The 1687-nt window shown below is 60.5% G+C and overlaps 1 protein-coding gene across 1 annotated transcript in view; it reads right to left on the reverse strand.

The window, feature by feature from the left end:
- Positions 1-448: 448 nt before the first annotated feature.
- LOC106755464 (glycine-rich cell wall structural protein-like) overlaps positions 449-1687 on the reverse strand; it is a 5977-nt gene continuing 4738 nt past the window's right edge. The window contains exons 4-7 of the mRNA XM_014637625.1: positions 1456-1661; positions 1065-1134; positions 702-909; positions 449-649 (exon numbers count right to left, since the gene is read on the reverse strand). Of these exons, the coding sequence (XP_014493111.1) occupies positions 449-649; positions 702-909; positions 1065-1134; positions 1456-1661 (685 nt within the window). The remainder of the gene's footprint in view (positions 650-701; positions 910-1064; positions 1135-1455; positions 1662-1687) is intronic.

The following is a 1687-nucleotide window of genomic DNA, read 5'->3' on the forward strand; positions in this document are numbered from 1 at the left end:
ACAACCACAACCCCCACCGCCACCACCACCACCACAACTGCCATCGCCGCTACCACCACCACCACAACCACCAAAACCATCGCCGGACCACCGCCGTCGCCGCCACCACCACCGTCGCAATCAACACAGCCACCACCACCACACCCAGCACCACCACCACCACCGTCATCGCCACCACCACCATCACTATCGTGGCCACCGCAGCCGCCACCACCACCAACACTGCTGCCTACGCCGCCGCCACAACCACCACCACCACCACCATCATCGCCACCACCATTGCCGCTGCCGCCACCACCAACACCACCCCCACCACCGCTAAAACCACCATCACCACCACTATCGCCACCATCACCGCCACCACCACCACTACCACTACAACTACCACACCACTCAACCACCACCATCACTGTCGCCGTCACCGCCGCTGCCGCCACCACCACCATAACTAACCACAACCACCACGACCACAACCACGACCACGACCACCACTACCAGCACCACAAACACCACAACCACCACCATCACCACCACTAACATCACCACCACTACCATCACGACCACTATCATCACCACCGCCACCGCGGCCACCACCACCACCACCACCATCGGCACTGCCATGTTGCCGCCACCGCCACCACCACCACCACTACTAAAACAACCACTACAACCACCACCACCATAACCATCAGAAGTACAACCACAGCCGTCGCCGCCACAACAACCACCAAAACTACCACTACCACTACCACCAGAACTGCCGCCGCCGCCACCACCACCACAACTGCCATTGCCGCCATCGTCGGACCACCGCCGTCGCCGCCACCAACACCTTCACCGCCAACACCACTGCAACCACCACCCCCACCACCACCACAACCACCATCGCCGTCGTCGCCACCACCACCACTACAACCACCACAACCACCACCACGATAACTGTCGTCGCTACCGCAGCCGTCACCACCACAAACACCACCTCCGCCACCGCCGCCACCACCACAACCACCACCACCACCATCACCACAACCATAACAACCACCACCACTACCATCATCATAAACTCCAAAACAACCACCACCACTGTCGCCACCAACATCACTACCACTACCACCACCGCCGCCACCACCAAAACTGGATGCAGGTATCATGATACCGAGTTTCACTCCTTACTAATGTTCCTTAATGGTAACAAAAACCACGACCACCACTACAACCACACCACCATCACCGTTGTCGCAACCGCCGTCGCCACCAACACCACCAATACCACTATCACCCACATCGCCACTGCCACTGCCGCCGCCGCCACCGCCACCACCACCACCACCATAACCACGACAATCACCACCACCACCACACCCCCACCACCACCGTCGCCACCACCACCACCACAACCACCACTACAACTACCACCTCCACCACCACAACGGCCACCACCACCACAACAATCACCATCGTCGCCGCCCCCACCACGACCACCACCATCACCACCACAACCACCAGTACCGCTGCAGCCGCCACGACCACTATCTGCACCACCAATTACACCACCACAACAACCACCACCACCACCACAACAACCACCACCGTCGCCGCCGCCACACCCACCGCCGCTGCCACCACCACCACCACGACTAGCACCACAACATTCGCCACCACTACCACCACCACAACCACCATCACC

The sequence above is a fragment of the Vigna radiata genome, unplaced genomic scaffold (assembly GCF_000741045.1).
Source record: "Vigna radiata var. radiata cultivar VC1973A unplaced genomic scaffold, Vradiata_ver6 scaffold_411, whole genome shotgun sequence".
In the NCBI taxonomy this organism is placed as follows: Eukaryota; Viridiplantae; Streptophyta; class Magnoliopsida; order Fabales; family Fabaceae; genus Vigna; species Vigna radiata.